Below are 20,136 nucleotides of genomic sequence, written 5' to 3' on the forward strand. Positions count from 1 at the left end.
CCGCTGTTTCCTCGGCCTTCTATATCCGAGTCACTGCACCATATGTTAGGTGAAATACCTCGGTCCTTGGTTTCACGCAAGAAAGAATTCACGCCAAAGCCTGGTTTGTGATTCAAGTGAGTTTTATAAAGGTTAGAAGCAGCATAAATGCACATGACTGTGGCCTGGCCACTCGGGACCACAGCCCGGCCATGCTCAGTCTGTGTTGGAGCCACTGGGAGAAAGCACGCCAGAGCAAACTTCTGGCTTTTCAGGGGCCCCGGTGGGAGGCGTGGTTGACAATTCTGGTCAACCCCATGGGCTGAATCAAATTCGCCTGGCCTAGATGGGTCAAGCCAGGTGTACCACCCACCTAGGTGTACCGCTCCTTCCTGGCCAGGAGCTCAAACATAACAAATCCATTTTTAAAACACTAAATATGTTCTTCAAAGACAGCTACTATGTAAAGCAGTGTTTCCCAAAGTGGGCAATACTGCTCCTTGGGATGCACTAGAACAATTCCATGGGGGCTGTAAAAGCAGATACCTACATTGTATCTGGATTAGGGGCTTAGCACAAACGATTCTCCTTGCCAGGGGAGCAGAGTAATATTTATTCTGAAAAGGGCAGTAGGCCAAATGAGTGTGCGGAACCTATGTTTTGAAGGATTCTTAGTGATGAAATACCAGTGTCTACATAGAGAGCGCTAAACCTGATCTGTAAAGGAGGTATTCCATTTTACCAAGGGACATGTGTTCAAAACAAGAGTTAGCTGTCTGTTTCCCCTGCTCTGGGCAATTGCACCCCAAAGGCACACACACATTTAGATGGCAGTAATGACAGAAGAGCAATATAGTCGTAGCAACTCCCATTAGCATTCATAAAATAAAACAATCCAGAGCTCACCACAAGTAGAAATTACCTCTATTAAAACACGGACCTGAACACCATTTTCCAGAATATTCTCGGAGTCACATGAAAACATACACATACGAAATTAAGAAAACAAGTGTGCGTTGCAAAGAAAGCAGTCAAAAGGGCAAACAGGAGCCAGAGAAATCACAATTCATAGACAAGAAAACACACAGCAATGTTAGGTAGCAAGATTGTTCCTCTCCATGCCCAGGGGCCCCTACAGGAGGTTGGAAGCCAGTCATGGCTAAAAATGCGCCAATTCAGGCGCATCTGGATTGGCCCAATCTAGGCCAGGTGGGCTGAAATCAGCCAATGGGGTCAACCAGTACCATCGGCCATACGTCCCAGCCACAGGCCCCAAAAGGCGAACCTGGAGACCACGACCCTCTTTCTGTCTGCATCTCTGCAGTTCTGCCCCACTGGGCCTCGGTCTTTCTCTCTCTGGCCTCAGGTCGCCACGTGGGTGTGCAGTGCCATGAGGGTGCTTGTGTTCAGATACTGTAACGCCAGAAACTTATTTTATCCTTTATAAAAACTCACTTGAATCACAAACTAGGCTTTGGCGCGATTTTTTTTCTCACGTGAAGCCAAAAACCAAGGTATTTTCTCACCCGAGGAATCGAACAGCAAGACTTAGTAAAGTTTCTGAAATCCCTGAAATAGGGGCTTGTAACTCTTCGACGGCTTTCCTTTCAGGCTCCCCAAGGGTGTTTGAGGATAGGGGGTTAAAAAAAAGCAGCAACAAAAGCAACAAAATGCACCCTACCGGGGGGTGGGAGTTGGGGGGGCATTCATGATACCCATTAAAGGTCAGAAAGAATTGAATGAAGGCTAAATCCACTTGGAGACTCATAATTGAATTTACAGCTGTATTAAAACACCCTGGTTTGCCAAAGGCTGGGGATGGCAGTGACAGCCCAAAATCTATTTGCAGAGTACCCACATAAAGTAAGCTTCCATTGAATGCTTTCTGATCCTTAATGAATGATGTAGATAATCTTGTCCTCAGTCAGAATACCTTTGTAGAGTGAATTGCCTCCACTCTTCTCTGGCCAGCCCAGGGAGGACCAGCCTCTCCCAGGGACTTTCCTAGGGGTGTCCTTGATGGCAGTCACCTTCTGGGGCTGGTACAGAAGATCACATAGTCATGAGTCATGTCTTATCAGTCTTGCCCTTATTGCCTTGGGTGGAAGGCCCTGGACTAATCATGTAAGCCCTTCTAGCTAACAATGTATGAGTGTCCCAATCGTGCTCCTGTTCCTGCTTCTGCAGGCCCACTTGTAATTGTGATGTACAGATCTGCCACCAACCATGCTTTGGGGACAGTTTCCTTTGCCCTCATCCCCCATCCCCTATTTACCTTGCTTCCCAATTTCCAGGTCTCGGATGTCATTGAACCTCATGTTGGTAGCCTCCCTCATCCAGATGTTGTGTCTGCATTTTTGTGTTGTCTTTGTCTCTTTTAAGATTTAATAAACGTTTTCCTTAAATTGTATTTGAATTGGAGCCTCTTGTACCCCCAAACAGAACTTCCACTGTAAACTGTAGCCTTCTGCAAACTCTGCTTAGAATCTAAATTCTAATATAGGACTGAGGAATATGACCTGTGAACTAAAAAACACTGTCATGGTGTTGGTGCCAGCTCCTAATCACCCTATAGGACAGGGTAGAACTGCCCCTGTGAGTTTCCATAACTGTTTATGGAACTATAACTGTTTAAAGGAGTAGAAACTGTTTACAGGAGTAGAAAGTCTGTCTTTCTCCCTCGGAGCTGGCTGGGTTTCGAGCCCAATTGGTTAGCAACCCAATTGTTAACCACCACCATGCCACAGTGAAAGAGATGGGCAAAATTCTTCCCTCTTCAAATTTATCTTCAAGATCAGAGGTGGTCAGAGGTTTGCATTATTTGGTATTAAGGCTCCATCCTAAAACGCAAACAAACCCGTGTTTGAAATTCTTGCCTTCTTCATTGAGAACAGGTTTAAAGCAAGACCACCAATGATTTTGCCTGGGGTTGGTATTGTTCCAGGGGAGTCAAAAGATACCCAAATCACACATCATTACAGATATATTGTAGGATAGAAGAGATCCCAGATTCTACATATAATTCATAAAGAACATTTGCTGAGTCCTAAACAGGATAAAGGCAAAACAAAGGGATATTACCCTATCGGATGAAGGAGACCATAGCATGTGATGTTAAGGGTTTGCTGAGATTCATGGACTTCCAAAGGACACAGGTGGACAAAGGAAGATGTGAGTTAGTGTCTAAAAGCAAAGGCACTTCTGACAGAGCTCTGGTTTCACCCTATGCCTTCAAATTAGTTCAAATCATCCTGAGTGCCCCACATTCACTTTGACCTCCCAGCTGCCAGCTTGAAGTCTGAGGAAGCCTCAAAGGACAGTAGCCCTGAGCAATGTCCTTGGTGATCTGGGAAGGCAGGGAGGAGCAGGTTACTTAACAGCAAGAAAGATAGAGTGCGGGAGTTCCAGCTGTAGTGTGCTATGCCCATCAGGGAACCACCAGGTTGTGGAAGGAGGAACACGCCCATTGAACAGATAGGAATGTAGACAAAGAACAGGGAGGTGAAGGAGCAATAGCACCAAGAATAAGGGTAGACTGGAACAAGATATGCAAATAGGAGAGTCACCTCCTTTGTCCTCCCTAATTCTGGCATGATGGGTCAACAAAAATCCCCTCCTGACCAACTTTATCTTAAAGCCTTTGACAAAGTTTTGGGGCTATGTTTATCTCCTCTGTTGCAGACCTGAACCATTACCAGCTTTAAAGAGAACAAGTCATGTTTGGCTCTTGGGATTCGGTCAGACGTAGCCTGGACAGCGTGCCAGTCCATTTTCCACCTCTCTTTTCTCTTTGATGCATAAGCGAAGCTTTTCATATTGCTAATCAGTGGTCAATGGGGCTCAATATATGTTGAGACTCACAAATGGATTTTTGGCCCCCCACTGAAGCCTTCTGCAAACCTAGTGCTCAGGATTTAGCTCCAATAAAGTGTCCACCATAAAGTCGCTTTGGCAGAAGAAAGCCTTTTATTTGTTATGGGCCTGGGTGTCCATGGAAGGGGTGATCAAGATGCCAAGGTCTGGGCAGCCTCCATGAAAAAGCCTCACTCAATGAGGATCCAGCATATTTGATTACCCCATTTCTTGCCGGATCCAGAATTTTTGATTACCCCACTTCTTGCCGGAACCTGTCTTTTAGAAACGCATGCATAACAACGGAAAAGAGAGACAACTCCTAAGAGACCCTTACTCAACCCCAGGGGAACCCACCCTTTCCTCCCGCTAAGGGGCAGGCTGGCGCCTGCGCACTGACCCCGGCACGCCCCCGGAAGCCCCGAGATTGAGGCGCTTTTGGGTTCTTTGAGAACGGACCAATTAGGCATTTTTTAGGACATATTGTTATTGGCCTATGCGATAACTTAAGACAGGTCGAAACTCCTAGAGCGTGAAGTCATTTCTGTTGCCATTTCCCTTCGTTGACGGCCTCACCGAAGGCAGCCCCTAGTAACTTGCTAAGGGTCTGGGTCCTAAGTTTCCATGACGACACGCCGGCGTTCCGGGAAGCGGCGCGGCGGGATGGGGTTGGGCGGGAAACCCAGTTTGTGGGTGCAGTTGGCGGAAGTTCCTTTCCCGTCACCCGTGATTCAGAGTCGGGGCTCACGCCGCCCCGCCTCCGGAGTCCGCGGAGTTGGGCGCGCGTTGGGGGCCGTCCGCGGAAGAGGCTGCGGGCCGCCCCGCCGGGAGGGAGCGCGCGCGCCCACTAGGGGGCGCTCGCCGGCCTGCGAGGGGCCGAGCGAGTCCCCCGGGGCGGCCGCGGGCCGACCGGCGAGTCCGAAGATCCCCGAGGGAGCGACCCCGTGCCCGACGGAGTCTCAGCTCCATAGTTTAGCGCCGGCCGCCGGCAGCTTTTCTGTTTGGCCCGCAGAAGCGCGGGGCAGCTGGCGCGCGCCGCGCGGCGCTGATTTGTTTGTGGACTAGAGTCCCTTTCCGAGGATCGCTAACGTTTCTGAAGCGATTACTTCAGAGTAGTTACAGTGGAGCAGCTGTTAATGATGTCCCTCCCGCAAACGCCCTCGGCCGTCCGGAACGGAGGCCCAGCGCCCGAGGGCAGAGCACTGGCCGTGTCGGCCTCCAGGGAAGAGGCCCGAGGTAACGGCTCTCCTCGCCACGCGAATGCCCGCGGCCCTAGACATCACCGTCCCGTCACTTTGTCCTCGTGTGAGATTGCAGGAGGAGTTAATTAGCTAAGTCTCACACATTTGTAGACAATCCCAAACTATTCCTTTTCGGTATATCCAGGGGCCCTGATGGTGCTATTGGTGAAGCGCTGGTTTGCCAAACCCAAGTTGTTGCCGGCATTTTTTAGCCCGGTGCCACTATTCCTGGGTTATCATTTGCTGTTTTTCCCCTTTTCTCAAATGTCACCCAATTTCATATTTTAAGTTTATCTGATTTATATACCCAGTTTCATACTACCAAAGGAACTCTTTTGGTTACATAGTTTCTGGCTTACAGGAACTTTGAAAATAGTAGTAGAGGCAAGAGAACATGCACTTTAGTGCAGCAACCCAAATGGACTAGGTTTTAGTAACGTCTGTAAATGAAATCAATTCCTGAAGATATTTTTATGTACAGATGTAAAATTTTTAAAAATCGTTTTATTAGGGGCTCATACAACTCATCATGGTCCATGCATACATCAGTTGTGTAAAGCACATTTGTATATTCATTGCCCTCATCATTCTCAAAAGATTCGCTGTCCACCTAAGCCCCAGGCATCTGCTCCTCATTATTTCCCCCTCCCTCCCTGCTCCCCCCTCCCTCATGAACCCTTGGTAATTTATATACAGACGTAAATTATTAGAAAAAGAATCACCTAGACGTGTCCCTACCTGTTATGCTAACGTTTTCTCTAGCTCTATCCTTTTATTAAGTGAGATCATGCTAAAACTCAAACATCCCCAGTCTCTGATCCTCCCCTGTTCTCCCCTCCCCCCCTACCCCCCACCTATTTCATCTGATACCCTCTATTCCAAACTCAGGATAGAGACTTGATGTTGACCTGAGAGGTCGTGATGGTAATCAAAGTGAGATACTTCTTTTTTTTTTAAATCATTTTATTGGGGGCTCATACAACACTTATCACAATCCATGCATATATCAGTTGTATAAAGCACATGTGTACATTCGTTAACGCTCATCGTTCTCAAAACATTTGCTCTCCACCTAAGCCCCTGGCATCAGCTCCTCATTTCCCCCCCCTCCCTCCCTGCGGCCCCCTCCCTCATGAGCCCTTGGTAATTTATAAATTATTATTTTGTCATATCTTACTCTGTCCGACGTCTCCCTTCACCCACTTGTCCATCCCCCGGGCAGGAGGTTATATGTAGATCCTTGTAATCGGCTCTTCTTATAGAAAAGAATGTAAGCTGCAATAGATGCTGTGGAGGCAGTTCTGACTCATAACAGCCCTCTACAATAGAACCAAATGCTGCCCGGCCCTGCGTCAGCCTCATGATTGTTTTATTCGAGTCCTTTGCAAAGGCCTCTGGGTCAATCCATGGTGCCTTCCTACCCGAGGCTCATCTTCTGGCACTGTGTCTGATAATGTTTTGCTTCTACCCATCAGGTTTTCAGTCTCTGACAGTATATTTCTATACTATTCAGAAGGCTTTCCGGGGCTGATTTCTGGAAGCTCTGCTTAAACCTCTTCACTTTGCGTGACCCTGCTGGCACGTGAAACACCTGTGACGTGACTTCCAGCATCACAGCAACACACCAGCCACCACTGTATGACACACTGACAAGTGCTGGATAAATCCCTTGTTAAGAACAAGTGACAGCCTGTCTACTTGACGTTGTAGGAAGTGTTCCCCCACATTAATCCTACCTTTATAATTCTTCTGCTCTAATCAAGCTTTGTAGTATGTTCGCTCCGCCCATTTGCTCAGATTGTTCCACCCTATCTGGAGTGTCCTCTTCTGTTTCCATTTATCCGAATTCTCTTCTTACTTTGAAACCCAGCCTCAATCCCTTCCACTCTATAAATGCCCAAACTTGAAGCAAATCATTCTTTCTTTGGAATATATCTAGGAAGCATTACTAAATAATTTGACAGTCTGGGGAGTGGGGAGTAGAACTTTGTTTTGCCATTTTCACATCATAAGGAAACAATATAGTTCCATCATGTTAAGCCTGTTCCAATTAGTGAAGCAAGTAAAATGAATTTAAATTTTTAACTTTGAATTTGGGATATTGGGGGGTCGTTTTTGAACCTGTGTCTGATGTATGAGTAGTGCTGGGAATATGTTCATTTGGGAGAGCATCTATGTTTTAAATATTTTTTGTTAACTATCCTTTTTAACAACCTAGAATATGCAGATGACATAACCTTGCTTGCTTAAAGTGAGAACTTGAAGTACTTGATCAAGGATTGTCGCCCTCAGTATGGATTACAGCTCAATGTAAAAAACAAAACAAAACAAACAAAATTCCCAAATCCTCACAACTGGACCAATAGATAACATAAATGGAGAAAAGATCGAAGTTGTCAAGGATTTTGTTTTGCTTGGATCCGTAATCTATGAACATAGAAGCAGTAGTCAAGAGATCAAAAGACACTTTGCTTGGGGTAAATTGCTGGACAAGACTCTTTTAGAATATTGAAAAGCAAAAATGTGACTTTGAGGACTAAGTGATGCATATGATCCAAGCCATGTATCTTCAGTCACCTCATAGGCTTATGAAAGTTGGACATTGATTAAGGAAGACCCCAAAAGAATTGAGGCATTCCAACTGTGGTACTGGAGAAGACTACTGGAAGTATCACGGACTGCTAAAAGAACAAATAAATGTGTCTTCTCTTAGAAGAAGTATGGCCAGAGTGCACCTTATAGTCAAGGATGGCAAGACTTCATCTTACAGGCTTTGGATATATTATCAAGAGAGACCAGTCTCTAGAGGAGGACATAAAGGAGGACATGATGCTTGGCAAAACAGGGGCAGTGAAAGAGAGGAAGTGTCCCTCACTGCCCCCACCAAAAAAGAGAGAGAGAGAGAGAAGGCCTTCAAAGAATTGGGCTAACACAGCTGCAACCATGTGCTCCGGCATGGGAACCTTGTGAGGGGGGCACAGGCCCTGTTCCTTCAGTTGTGCACAGGGTCGCTCTGGGCGGCCCACCACCACCACATTCTGGTCAACCAGACGATGTTTTCCTCTGTTTCTGTTGGAAACATAGATGGGGTTGGCGAGGCAGGCTGGGAATCTATCTAACGCTATGGAAAACTACAGTAAGGCATTTTCTTTCCGTTTACTTTCTCAGGTCTTCCTGAGCTAAAAGAGAAAAAAAGCATGGTGGCTCATTCAAAGCCCTTTCCTGCTTCTCTCCAGAATGAGTGCATACCCGAGGAAGTTCTGCTTTCTCTGACCTCTGCAGCCAATGCAGGTTCTTGCCCTGAAAAATTACTGCCTCCTAAGAAAATTAGAGCCCCAAAGGTTTGTATATGTATCTGCGTGTGTAATGTTCTTGGGAATGTTAATCTTTTTGGTATTCATTTTAATAAGTATAGTGAGCATACTCATAAATATTCCAGATAGTCTTAAAAAACATACACTTTAAATTGTATACATTGGGGGGAGGATTGTTTCATTTATTAAAATAATTGTATTTGCATATATTTCATTTGTACAAATTAATCATTCAATCATATTAAGATTTGTGCAATCATCACCTAAATTTCAGAAAATCTTCTCCTACTCATTGTTGTGAGTTCTCCATTCCCCCATCTTCTACGGCCATGCCCCTAGTCACTGTCTCTGTAGACCTACATATCCTGGATTTCATATAAAGACTATCATGCAAAACCCAAACAGGAAGCAAATAGACAAATGACAACGACTAGACAAAAATGGAAAAACCCCAATCCAGAGGAAAGCAGAAAACATTAAAAACAGAAACACCTTTAAAGTGAGTCAAAAGGCAGATCAAATGATAAAGTTTTACATTTGAACCTAACTACATTGCCGTATTCAATTTTACAGTGCTCTGTCTAATAGCAAGGCTTGACTGGTCAGAGGGGTTTAACTGGAGACTTAATCCATGTGGGGATCCTGCAAATGGATTTTGGGATTCCACTGTCATCCATAGCCTTCTGCAAACAGTGTCCAGAATTTAATCTCTGATACCATTCCTGTCTTCAGATATGGATTTCACTGTTTACAATCGTTGGGTCACACAGGCTGGGGTGTTTCTTCCATGTTGACTTAGTTGATGCTTAGCTTAGGTAGTTGCTTGTTTTAAGACAAATCTTTAAGATCCCAGACCAAGCCTGTGACTTTTCACTAGGCCTTTCTTCCAAGGCACCACCGGTGGGTTTGACCGGCCAGTCTTTTGGTAGCAGTTAATTTACTTAACTCTTACACTACTGGACTCCTCCCACAAATCATTAGTGGGCATTTGTACTCTCTTACTGGTGATGTTTTTGTTTCATTACAGGACTGTTCTAGTTTGTCTTTCTCCATAGTGTGGATCAGGGAGTTTGCTTTCTTTTAATATCCTTAATGTAAATACTAACCTACAACTACCCAAAATGCATTTCATTTGATTGAAGTGCCATCTGCTGTGTATTCATATGTTTTTACTTTTTCCTAGGGTGCTTACCTACGCCCTGTAGACCATGTCTGGCATCACCCTATTCGAAGGAACAAGTTCAAATACCTGATTGACCATCCTGTCTCCCTAACGGGAGCTGGAAGGTAAAGGAGGAGGAGAGTGGGGATACATTCAGTTTAAGAGAGCAAGGAGATAAATACTATGTTATTTTTTATTGTGCGGGTAGAAAATCAAGAAGCATAGAGTTTGGATTTTCTGGCATATATGATTAATCAAATTACAATCTGAAGAGGACAAAAGATCACCTTCTGTTTACCCTTACTGCCCGTAGGATACCCATAGATGCTGGCTCTCCATACTTTGGGTTTGCTTAAATTTGTTGTTTTCATGTCTTTGTGTGTTTGCCCCTATACTTTGCTTTTCCTTTCTATACAAAAAGGAACAAGTTCAGATGGGTTAGGTGCCTTTTGCGTGTATGTGTGTACTTTTTTGTACCGCTGAGAACAAAGAGCATGGTAAAGATAGTTTCACAGTATGCAAACCCTTCAGGAACAAGTGCTTAATTCCTGGCTCTCTACAAAGTTAATCCCTATTGTGTTTCAGATCAAATCAGCAAGTATCGTTTGCTTTTATATAATTCTTAAAAATATACTAAATGTTAACATTTTGTCTGGGAAGACTGACCTGATCATTTTCTAAAAACAGTCCATTTATTATTTTATTCTTGGCATGCCTCTTTCTTTATACTGTTCATGTATAAGCTGAATTTTTCAGCACATTTTTAATGCAGTTTTTGTGTTAAATTAGGTGCCTCGACTGATATTTGGGTTGGCTTATACTCGAGTATATATGTATGTCACTTTATCTAAAAAAATTTTTTTAAACTTACCACACTTGGGTAATTTTGTTATATTTTAATTCAATTTGTTCACAACTTTTTTGGAAGCCCTCTTACAATGGGGGAGGGCTTTGAGATTTGAGATTTGTGGAGTCTATTTCCAGTGTGTATTCTGAAGAGGAAGGTTAATACTACAAACTGTAGCCCTGACTCCTGCAAGTGGTCCAGGGCCATATTGATTCTGGATTCTCCTCAATTTTACAAGCCAACAACCAGTACTTGTTGCAGGTCCTTAGTCTGAGGGGTTGGAGCCTGACTTATATGTAGCCTCAGGCCACTTCTCTGTCACTCCTGTTTGATGATTAGGTTAAACCTCTAGTGGGATAAACTTTCCCTTACTACTTCCTTTCAGGGTCACTCCTGAGTGAGGCTGAAGAGTATCTGCCATCCAGTTTTGGCTTGCACCCACATACTGAGTTTACCTACCCACACCAAGTGTGTTAATTAGGTTTATTGTGCCAACTAGGCCAATAGGAACAAGATTAAACTAGGCCAATAGTTTAATCAGGTCGCAGCTTAATTGAGGGCAATGAGATAAATGGCTTTGCAAGGCCGACCCCCTTCTCTCTTCCTCCCTGGTGATCAGGTCAGTGTGTTGCTGCTTCAGCTAGTTCTTTGCTTGTGTTGCCTGAGGGAAGACTCTGCTTCCTTGACCTTGGCCAGGCAGCCTACCCCTAGTGAGCTGAAGGACTTTCAGTATAGTAACTGTTCCACTTAAGAGTTGAACTGAGCCCTCTGTACTGCTGTGTGGATTAATTAGCTGTATATCTATAATATATATCTCACACACACACACACATATATATATAATCATATGTGTCCTGGTTTTGTTTCTCTAGAGAACTCTACCTAACACACCAAGCTTAAGCTTTTCTCTTGCTCATCAATTGGCCTCGTTTAGTCATAGGTGTGAGCTGAGGAGATGGGTGCCGAGGCAGAAATAGTGGATGGCATGGGCATCTGGCTTCTCTGGTTCTTGATTCTGTGTGTATCACCTCTGTCTAGTGATTGCTGTTGAGTTTATCCAGATGTATGACTTGGTGGGTCTAGCAGAACCCAGCTCATGGGGGGCAGTTCTAGATATTTGGTCACTTGGTGTTTACCATTAGGTGCTCTGCCCCTAGTGGGACTCCTTAGCATGGCAGGAGTTGTTTTTTTAAAAGACACAATTCTCTGCTACAGATAGTGTGACCTTGTTGCAGAAAACTAGAGATTTTCATTTTGATTGTTTCATAGGGTTATGCTATACACGCCACATGGCATCTCCCACCTCTGAGATCTTAAATCCCATAGAGCCTGCAAGATTATATGGACTAAGCAGCAGGTACTATAGCCTGTACCTTTTCTTGTTCTGAATCCCCTCAAACTGGCAGCTTTTCATATCACCCAGTATCACCCTGGAAAGCCACTGTTTTGATTGGACCTTTGTACCGGAAGGTAGTCTAATTGGACTAAGACAATCTAGAGCCCTACACCGATTGCCGAGACATGTTTAAAATAAACCTGCACATGTATGAACTGGACCCTTAGCAGCAATACTTTTGAATGTTCCTTCTTATTTACATATATTTAATTGGTTTAAATCTTCTAGAAATTCCAGCCTAAGTACTGGACATAAAATCTTTTATATATAAATGACCAAGGTTTAAATAATAAAGTGGGCATAGTCATTATAGAAATTTCCAAATCTAGATGATAAATACTGAATAGTCAACAAATCTACTCCACAAATATTTAACCATGTCTCCGCTGTGAAAAGTTTGCCTTTGGGTGTTAGGGGAAGCTCCAAGCTCCAAGTGCTAAACAGAGGGAACCCAGAAGGAGGTTTATTCTCACTCGAAAGAGCACTCCTGTTTTATGATGATAGCATTGAAGGTGGACTTTGAGTGCTTGAATTGCTGAATTTGGAGTCAGGGCCTTCTCTGTGTGGTGAATGCTTGAGTCAGAAGCCATCTAGTCAGTGGCCATCCAGTTAGTGAGAACAATAGTAGAGGAAGGATGGAACTAGATCACAGAACTGAAGGAAAAGCTTGAAGAACCAGACTTCAGAAGTTTAGGTCTTAAATCAGCTCTTGGGAAATCTGGCAGAAGGGCCCCATTGTGCTGATGCACTCATGCCTACTGTTTCTTTCTGGGAAATGCCCACTTAGGATTCAGTTATTCAAGATGCAGTCTCCCTGGGAGAGTGTTTTGACCCATCTTAAACAACTTGCCCAATCCTTGCCTAGAAGAGGTCATTAAAACATTTTTTAAAATTTATTTTTAAAACTACCATTCATTATATACTTACAGGAAAGTTACAAAATTCAGAGTTCCCATATAGAGGCTCTAATTATGGTAATTTATTTAATAACTGAAAAAACCCTTAGGAGGTCAAATGGCACAGCAATGAAGTACTCAGCTGTTTACTAAAGACTGGATTGTAATCCACACAGCTGCTCCAGCACCCAGGGCTGCATCGGGGTAGGTCCATGTGGCTTCTCCTCGGGGATGTCTTGCAGGAAGTGAGCTTTGCCAGCTAAAGCAGGGAACTAGCTAAGGCAGCAGCTTCACCCTGGTCCGACAATGACAAAGCAAGCGACCTGAGAACTAGAAAGGCGAGGCTCACTGAGCCATTTATCCCTCTGCCCTTCAGTTAACCCCACATGTGTTTATGGGCTAGGTTGGCACAATAAACTACCTCAAAGACCAAAGAGAATCCAGTAGCATAGATGGTAAGTGACAAGGGTGTTTGGGGGAAAAAAGTCAATCAATCCTGCAGAATATTTCAAGGTAGTAGTAGGAGGTAAAACTGATAATAGGTGGTTTAATTTGGTAGTGGGAAGTCATCCTCAGCTTTCAAGAAAACAGTTTCAAAAGAGATGTTTGAGTAAAATTGAGCATTGGAGAGAAATTTTTAAAAAAATCAGACGTTTACAGGGAGGTAGAGGGAGAGATAGCCACACTATGAAAATATGAAAATGATCCAATGTCAAGGAGGGTTTTTTCACAGAAGAAAAAGGCTAGAGCTGCAGATCACGGGGATGGTTCCCACGGAGAGGGAGACACCCAGAAGTTATGCTTGATGGCATAAACTGCCAGGGGACGTAAACCAGGATGGAATCAGAGATAAATTTAGTGGGAATTATCGTAGAGAGCCTGAGAATAGACCCTAACCTGAGACTGAAGAGTAGGGGAGAATTTGTGATGTAAATGACAGCTTTCAGGTAGAGAAGACCGGGAATATAGGGGGAACTCATCCCATCTAATGCCTCAGTCATCTTTGGAAAGTTTGAGGTCAGATCAGTTTTGCTGACACGGCTGCTTGTTTTCACCCAATAGAAGGTTGTCTACGGACCTTACCCACTCTTACCCAGTAGGCAGACAGAAAATTTATTTTTCAAATGTATTTTTCTAATTTTCCAGGGACATTTCATTCCTGTATGATGTTAAATATTTAAAAGGAGAGCCTAGAGAGAATATGGTTTGTCCCCCACGAGAGGACCGTTCTTCACATTTGCAAGATGGTGCCATGGTGCCTCATAAGGTAAATAAAGTATTAGACTAATTAGGTTTTGTTCCTGCCTACTTAAAAAAAACCAAACCAAAAAATTCCCTCAAAGTATAAAGCCAGGCCTTTGTATAGCAACAACCATATTGCTTCTCAGTCTCCATAGCATTTTAAAATTATTTCTAGAGAAGAATATTTAATCAGGAAAATCAAAGGTATTTTAAGCCATTTTCTAAACCAGCTATCCACTTTAATCTAGAAAAAAAAGTGAGATTTCTCCCTGTCCTCTCCGCACCCCGACCCTCTCCAAACCAACTTCCTACTAGGGAGTTGGTTCATACTCACAGTGACCCTAAAGGGCAGAGTAGAATTGCTTCTGTGGTTTCTGAGACTTGAATCTTTATGGGTGTGGAAAGCCTCATCTTCCTCCCATGGATTGACTGCTAGATTTGAACTACTAGCCTTGTGGTTCATAGCTCATCTGGTGGGTTAATGGGTTACACCTTGGGCTGTTAAAAAGGTCAGCAGTTCTAAACCTTTGGAGAGAGATGAGGCTTTCTACTCCTGTAAAGAGTTACAGTCTCAGAGACCCACAGGGGCAGCTCTACCTTGTCCGATGAGGCCGCTGTGAGTCAGCGTTGACTTGGTGGCCTGAGTGAGAAGCGGTGGTTTTTTTTTAAGTGGCAATGATTTCATGCCGGGCTTCTCCCAGGAACTGAGCCCCCCTCTGTTCCAATACAATGCTGTGTCTATGTGTGTCTCTGCTCCCCTCCCCACAAATCCAGTTGTAGAATGTTTATTTGGGGGATCTTGCTAAGATGAATTCAGATTTCCTGTTTATGGGCTATGAGTTGGAATCGACTTGGTGATGGTGAGTTTGGTTTGGAAGTTGTGATAGATTTTTTTCAAAGTCAACAAATCTCTGAATATAAGGAGCACATGTAACAATACTAGAACCAAGGCTGTTCTTTAACTCAAGTTGTTTTTAAATATGAGTGCATTCTGCTAAAAGCTTTTGCCACTTGGTGTGACCCACATTACTGATATTGTTATTTCTCTAATCAAAATCTCTCAACTTAATAAAAGTGCCCTTTGAAAGTAAGAATTAGGATATATGCAACTTATTTTTTCAGCTGTTAACATATTCATTTTTATTTGTCATTTTTTAAGCCTAAGAGATTAGCAGATACTTTGATTCCTGAAGAATTTCATATTGTGTCCAACACAGGAGTTTCAGGTTTGGAGTGTTACGATGAGTAAGTATTTTGTACTGAATACCTGGCAGGTGGAACCACTCGTCCTCTTTCCCAGACAGTGTCAATGAAGAACAGTGATCCACTCATGCTCTTATAAACAGTGAAATAAGAGAATATTTGGATTTGCCATCCTAATACAATTTAAGAAAGCCATAAAAATTAATGAAAAAATCTTAGAAGAGTGTGTAATTTTAGTAATTGGTTCTGTATCCTTCACACTGTTTGATTCTGAATTATTTTTAATGGAACTTTATTCTCAATATTCGTCTATGCCTCTTTGGGAATGGCTTTGAGCAATGACCATGAAAACCAAGGAAGGTAACCAGGCTCTCCTAACACATGCTTTAGGACTTCACTCCAGACTACAGAATAGGCATCTCTAGTTTTCTTTGTTTCTTACTTATAAGGTTGGAAATAGAATCCTGCTTTTCTTTCTTAAATAACACCTGAAATTTTTATAGTTTAAAAATCTAGAATTTTGGACTAAGTTTTTTTTATAAAATCATTTTATTGGGGGTTCTTACAACTCTTATCACAATCCATTCATACATCCATTGTGTCGAGAACATTTGTACATTTGTTGCCATCATCCTCAAATGTTTTTTTTTACTACTTGAACCCTTGGTATCAGCTCCTCATTTTTTTCCCCTCCGTCCCTCCCCGACCCTTCCTCCCTCAAAAACCCTTGATAATTTATAAATTGTTGTTTCTCTATGTCTTACACTGTCCAATATCTCCCTTCACCCACTTTTCTGTTGTCCATCTTCCTGGGAAGGGTTATATGTAGATCATTGTGTTGGGTTCCTGCTTTCTTCCTCACCTTCCCCTTACCTACCTGGTATCGCTACTCTCATTATTGGTCCTGAAGGGCTTATCTGTCCTGGATCCCCTGTGTTTCCAGCTCTGATCTGTACCAGAGTATATCCTCTGGTATAACCAGATTTGTAAGGTAAAATTGGGATCATGATAGTGGGGGGAGGAAGCATTAAAGAACTAGAGGAAAGTTGTATGTTTCATCAGTGCTATACTGCACTTTGACTGGCTTGTCTCCTCCCCATGACCCTTCTGTAAGGGATGTTGGACTAAGTTTTTATAGTAAAATATCCAGGGTCTATTATTTTATTAGTCTTTTTTTTTTAAAGAAGTCTTAGTAGTGTAGTGAGTTACAAGTTGGATTACTAACCACAACATCAGCAGTTTGAAACTGCCAGTTGCTCCAAGGGAAAAAGATGAGGCTTTTTACTCCTGTATAGAATTATCGTCTCAGAAACCCACAGGGGCAATTTTACCCTGTCCTATGGGGTCACTATGAGTCTGGTTTTTTAAATCAATCTCTTTACCTTACATAGTATGTATGTTAAATAACATTTCCTTATGATGGTGAATATCAGAACAATAATTTGCTAAAGAGATCTAAACAATCCATTTTTGGTATCTTTGTTTTTATATAATTTCAAATTTTAAAAAATATATAATTCCAATATAGCTTCTGTCCTGATATTATCTCATTTACTTTAACATATATATATACATATATATTCTGTGTATATATATAAAGACCAGATCATGCAAAAATCAGCATTATAGAAAAATGGAAAATGAAGGTATCAGATCACAAAATGGAGGATGACAATGCCATTACATAATGCTAAATTGCATTCTTACATAACTGCCAAACAAAGAATCCTGGCCTCATCAAGTTGACACATAGTGTTAACCATTACATCATTACTCTTCCCATCGTACCTTAGCTTCCATGATGTCAGATATATGTCATTATTCTACATTATTCTACAAAAGTTTTTGTACTGTGGTCTTACAAAACTGGCATGGAGACCCTGCCTGAACCCCTTTGGCTACACAAAGAGGCAAGAGACTCCATTTCCACAGGAAAATTGCCAAAGGCAAAGGTCAAGCGTACCTCCACACTCCATCCTTCTGACACCTATTCTACCCTATTCTGACACCAACGTTCCTCCTTTAGCACTCTACTTTTTTCTGGCTTCAATAATTTGCTGCAATGGCCACATGGAACTTGGACAAAACTCACAATGATGGCGGTTTATTAGGGAAGTTAATAGGTTACCACTAATCAGAATCAGTCTCATATCCGGATAAAGTCACTGGTCCACAGAAACACCTCTCGTTAGCCAGTAGCAACTTCTCCCTCTCTTCTTTGGCCTCTTATCCATGTGGTCCCTTAATTTCTACCTCATGGGACAGAAAACCCCCTGTCACTGCCTCTCAGTCCCATTGTTTTGGGGCTTCCCCTTGTTCTGTCTCATGGTCTTCTTGCCTCAGCCTCTGGTCTCAATCTGGCTCCTTGGATCTGTCCCATGGCCTCCATGCTGCAGCCTCTGGTGCCTCTGGTCTTAGCTTCTCCCATTTCAGACAGAGCTCTTAAACATGCTCCATTGCTGGCTCTCTTTCCTTTCTGGTCTTGGGAGTTCTCTGTGTTCCTTCTTCTGAGGTGGCTCATTCTTATATGGAGGTGTAGTTTTTGTCTTTCAGAAGACCAGACCCTCAAGGAAACCCAGGGTGGTGACTTGGTTCCTGCCCTCTACTCAGGTGGAGACTTAATCCCACTTTAATCCATTAGCATAGCAGAGAGCTCCCTCCAAAACTGGATGATAGCCACAGACCAGAATTTATAATATATCACATAAGGTAGCGGTTCTCAACTTGTGGGTCACAACTCCTTTTGGGGTGAAATGACCCTTTCACAGGGGTGCCTGATTCATAACAGCAAAATTATAGTTATGAAGTAGCAACGAAAATAATTTTATGGTTGAGGGGGTCATTGCAACATGAGGAACTGTGTTAAAGGGTCATGGCATTAGGAAGGTTGAGAACCACTGACATAAGGGGTTATGGCTAGAAGGGCCATATTAATTGGCTATATCTCAGATCATAAATATGAAGTGCCAGATAATGAGATAATAAGTGAACAGTAGGTATACACACACATATTTGGTAGAAGGAATATGATGTCTGAAACTTACTCATGAATGTTAAAATATATGGCAATATCTATATCTATATATCTCCAAACAAAAACCAAACCCATTATTGTTGAGTCAAGTCCAACTCACAGCAACCCTGTAAGAGTAGTACTGCGCCATAATGTTTCCAAGTCTATAAGTCTTTATGAAAGGTTTACTGTCGCAGGGTTATCCCATGGAGGAGCTGGTAGGTTCAAACTACTGACCTTTTGGTTAGTACTTGCACATTGCAACCGCCACATCACCATAGGTCCTCCGTATATATGTATGTATGTATCTGTGTGTGTAGAAAATTGAAATAAGTCCACATGCACCAAAATGTTAAGTATATTCCACCTTAATTTAGAGAATATCTCAATGACAGGTTTGACTCACTGCACATTATTAACAGAAGAATTGGCATATTGTGGGATGATATCAAGAACATCACACATAACATCATACATAATGAATAAAGCAAAAGGTCATTAGAAGGACAAGAAAAAGAAAAAAAGACCAGAGTGGATGTTGGGAAAGACCCTGAAACTTGCTCTTGAATGTAGAGTAGGTAAAGCAAATGGAAGAAATGATGAAGTAAAAGAGCTGAACAGAAAAGGTCAAAGGGAAGCGCCAGAGAACGAAGTAGTGTATTATAACGATATATGCAGAAACCTGGGGCCAGAAAGCCAAAAGGAAGAAGATATCCAGCATATCTCAAGCTGAAAGTATTGAAGGGAAATTTAAGCCTCAAGTTGCAACATACAAGGATTCCATGGGCAAAATATTGAAACATTGAAAAATTATAGGAAAAATATACAGAATCACTGTACTGAAAAGACTGGTCCATCTTTAACCATTTCAAGAGTAAGGTTATGATAGAAAACTGAGGGTATTGATGGAAGAAAAAGTTCAAGCTTCTCTGAAATTATTATCTAAAAACAAGGCTACAGAAATTGATGGAATGCTTACCTTCCTGACATGATGGCTGAAGACAATATGGGTGCTGTATTAGTCTGGGTACTTTAAAGAAACAAATGTGCAGGAACTCATGTATAGGAGAGAGTTTTATATAAAGGTTAAGTGTGCATCAAGAAAACACCCCAACCCAGTGCTGCCCTAGCCCACAAGTCCAATATTAGCCCTTATGTCTAACACCAATCCACAAAGTCCTCCTCCATCTCACAAAACAGACATAATGATGCCGACTGCAGGAGGAAAGCTGAGTCAGTTAATGTGTGAGCATCTCAGCACTGGCAGGGGTCTCCACACGGCTGCTCCCGCACCCAGGGCTGAATCGGAGTAGGTCCATGCAGCTTCTCCTTGGGGATGTCTTACAGGAAGTCAGCCTTGCAAGCTGAATCAGGGAACGGCTAAGACAGCTACACCCTGGTGTGAACATCACAAAGCAAAAGATCTGAGAACGAGAAAGGCGAGGCTCACTGAGCCATTTATCCTTCCACCCTTCAATTAACCCCACATGTGTTTATTGGCCAGGTTGTCACAATAAATTAACTCAGGTGCATAAGCAAATGTGATGAAGAAAGCTGATGGTCCCTGGCTATCAAAAGATATAGTGTCTGGGGTCTTAAAGGCTTGGTAAACATGTGGCCATCTAGCTGAGAAGCAACGAAAACCACATGGAAGAAGCACACCAGCCTGTGTGATCATGAGGTGTGGATAGGATCAGGTATCAGGCATCAAAGAACAAAAAATCGTATAATTGTTAATGAAGGAGAATGTGGAGTGGAGACAATTGGACCCATCTGTAGGCAATTGGACATCCACTTACAGAAGGGTCGTGGGGGGGGAGGCAAGCCAGTCGGTGCAATATACCACCAATGAAACATACAACTTTCCTCTAGTTCTTTAGTGCTTCCCTCCCCGCCCCCACTATCATGACCCCACTTCTACTGTACAAATCTGGCTAGACCAGAGCATGTACATGGGTACAGATAAGAGCTAGAAACACAGGGAATCCAGG

The 20,136-nt window shown here is 42.8% G+C and overlaps 1 protein-coding gene across 1 annotated transcript in view; it reads left to right on the forward strand.

The window, feature by feature from the left end:
* Nucleotides 1-4,970: 4,970 nt before the first annotated feature.
* The window catches only part of AXDND1 (axonemal dynein light chain domain containing 1), a 134,459-nt gene continuing 119,293 nt past the window's right edge, over nucleotides 4,971-20,136 (forward strand). The window contains exons 1-5 of the mRNA XM_004706807.2: nucleotides 4,971-5,067; nucleotides 8,241-8,413; nucleotides 9,570-9,673; nucleotides 13,834-13,954; nucleotides 15,089-15,174. Of these exons, the coding sequence (XP_004706864.1) occupies nucleotides 4,971-5,067; nucleotides 8,241-8,413; nucleotides 9,570-9,673; nucleotides 13,834-13,954; nucleotides 15,089-15,174 (581 nt within the window). The remainder of the gene's footprint in view (nucleotides 5,068-8,240; nucleotides 8,414-9,569; nucleotides 9,674-13,833; nucleotides 13,955-15,088; nucleotides 15,175-20,136) is intronic.

The sequence above is a fragment of the Echinops telfairi genome, unplaced genomic scaffold (assembly GCF_000313985.2).
Source record: "Echinops telfairi isolate 266 unplaced genomic scaffold, ASM31398v2 ScPeMD7_7424;HRSCAF=8462, whole genome shotgun sequence".
Classification (NCBI taxonomy): Eukaryota; Metazoa; Chordata; class Mammalia; order Afrosoricida; family Tenrecidae; genus Echinops; species Echinops telfairi.